Source organism: Berghia stephanieae, chromosome 7 (assembly GCF_034508935.2).
Source record: "Berghia stephanieae isolate SIO BIC M18660-M18661 chromosome 7, UCSD_Bste_1.3, whole genome shotgun sequence".
Classification (NCBI taxonomy): domain Eukaryota; kingdom Metazoa; phylum Mollusca; class Gastropoda; order Nudibranchia; family Aeolidiidae; genus Berghia; species Berghia stephanieae.
The window spans coordinates 54,283,705-54,286,204 of NC_088366.1; the positions used below are offsets into that span (position 1 = coordinate 54,283,705).

The following is a 2,500-nucleotide window of genomic DNA, read 5'->3' on the forward strand; positions in this document are numbered from 1 at the left end:
TATGCTCACAACATTGTCATCCGGAAGTTTAACTGACCAACACACAAAACTATGTGTAACCTTGAACGTTTATAGTCTGGTTAATACAGTTTAGTGAGAATTACTCATAAGCGCGGATATAAAAAAAAAAAAAAAAAAAAAAAAACAATAACAAAGACCTGAGTGACGTCAACTTCATTCGATCTATCTTTAGATAGTTCGAAGATGACGTCACTCAGGTCTTTGTTATTGTATTTTGCCATCCGCGTTTATGAGTAATGCTCACTGAACTGTATTAACCCGACTATAAACGTTCATGGATACACACAGTTTTGTGTGTTGGTCCGTTATACTTCCGGATGGCACTGTTATGAGCTTCTTAGCCAAGCGCATACTATCTTTACAATTAAAGAGAACTGCTAACACAAATTGCTGGCTAAAAACCAATAATAGATAGCCGAGTGACGTCACTGTCATTCCCGTCTATTCAAACCTCTATTCCACAGACAGCATCTGGCCTTTGCAGGGAGAGAACTGGGGTGTTCTGGCCAGTGTCCTGGGCGTGGGTCTGGTCCTGGGGGTCATGGCGGCCTGCTGTCGGCACATCAAGAGGAAGCGACAGAGCACCATCGATGACTTATACGACTTGAATGAAGGGCCTTACGTTCATAAATATGGTGAGTAGTCTGGACGTCTCTCAATCTCTCTCTCTCTCTCTCTCTCTCTCTCTCTCTCTCTCTCTCTAAATATATATATATAAATATATATATAATATATATATATACAGTCTGTCTGTCTGTCTCTCTCTCTCTCTCTCTCTCTCTCTCTCTCTCTCTCTTGTTCCCTGTCTCTCTCTCCTCTCTACCTAACTTTTTATCTATCCGTCCGTCTCTCTCTCTCTCTCTCTCTCTCTCTCTTTCTATATAAATGTCTCTCTCCATTTATCGTTCTATTTGTCTGCCTGTCTGTCTGTCTGTCTGTCTCTCTCTCTCTCTCTCTCTCTCTCTCTCTCTCTCTCTCTCTTTCTCACTTTCTCTCTCTTTCTCTCTCTATATCTTACTCTCTCCTCTCCCCCCTCTCTCATCTCCCTCCCTCTCTATCCTCTCTATCTATCTTTTTATCTCTCTCTCTTTCTCTCTCTCTCTCACTTTCTCTCTCTTTCTCTCTCTATTATATCTTAATCTCTCCTCTCCTCCTCTCACATCTCCCTCCCTCTCTATCCTCTCTATCTTTTTATCTCTCTCTTTCTCTCTCTCTCACTTTCTCTCTATATATCTTACTCTCTCCTTTCCCCCTCTCTCATCTCCCTCCTTCTCTCTCTCTCTCTCTCTCTCTCTCTCTCTCTCTCTCTGATTCTCTCTATTACTGTAACCAGTTCCGATGTTACATCCCCGTCAAGGCAGGCTAACATTTGGGAATGTTTACCTTCTTATATTTTGCTTTCTTACTTTGCCTGGCACTATTTCATACATCCTTTTTCAGATCTTTGGGTTACATTCTATGTTGAAATCATGAATGTGACCCTTCGCCTCAAAACGGTATTAAGTCGGTTTGGTAAAGATGTTGAAAATTGAATTTATAGTCAGAAATATCAGACTTGTGTTGAGTTTGTATGTTTTATTGAGGAGAATGGGTACCATATTCTAGGGTGCTAATGCCAATTTATATTTTTGACCAGTTTGACATTTAATTCGCCCTTTAAGCATCTGGTTCGTTCCGATATAATACCGTTTTGAGACGATGGGTCACAAATACGGTCGAATTGAACCCAAGACCTGAAGTGAAGTGGGTATTCTCCATTAAACATTATTGGTTTTAAATAAAATAAATCATAAAATAGATTTCCCTTTATTCATCCCCATGGGGAAATTTATCTTTAAGAGCCGATTCCAAGGGAAGACTGGAATAAACCGAGGCGTCAGCCGCAGTGCAGCGCCGCAAAGTGAGCTTGGACGAAGTAGTGACTGACTTGCTCAAGGCCACACAGCGCGGTCGGTGGGTAATCGAACTCGGTATCTTTTTGGGTACGAAGCGAAGACTGTAACCGCTGAGCCACGCTGTCCCATATGTGACCCATCGTCTCAAAACGATATTATGTCGGAACGAACCAGATGCTTAAAAGCTTAAGTAAATGTTAAACTGGTCAAAAGTATAAATTGTTGGCATTAGCACCTCAAAATATGGTTGTCATTCTCCTCATTTCAATAAATCGTATATACTCAACACAAGTCTGATATTTCTGGCTATAAATCCAATTTTCAACATCTTAACCAACCCGACTTAATACCGTTTTGAGGCGAAGGGTCCCGATCCCATATTATGTTTTGTCTGGAATTCTGAGATTAGAGAATTCCAATTCCGATTTCATCGGAAATCAGGAAATGAATCCGATAATTAAAAATGTCGGCCTTGCTTTGCAACAACGATGGCGGATCGGTCCAAGACAGTTCCGTAACGGCGAGACATCCGCGGGAAACGAAACAAGAGATAGGGACATGGGAAATGATTATTTAAATTTTGG

The 2,500-nt window shown here is 41.1% G+C and overlaps 1 protein-coding gene across 1 annotated transcript in view; it reads left to right on the forward strand.

Moving 5' to 3' along the window:
* LOC144977500 (uncharacterized) overlaps nucleotides 1–2,500 on the forward strand; it is a gene marked incomplete in the record, with an annotated part of 313,588 nt that overhangs the window by 308,734 nt on the left and 2,354 nt on the right. Inside the window, 1 exon segment of the mRNA XM_078922796.1 lies at nucleotides 486–656. Within this exon segment, the coding sequence (XP_078778922.1) occupies nucleotides 486–656 (171 nt within the window).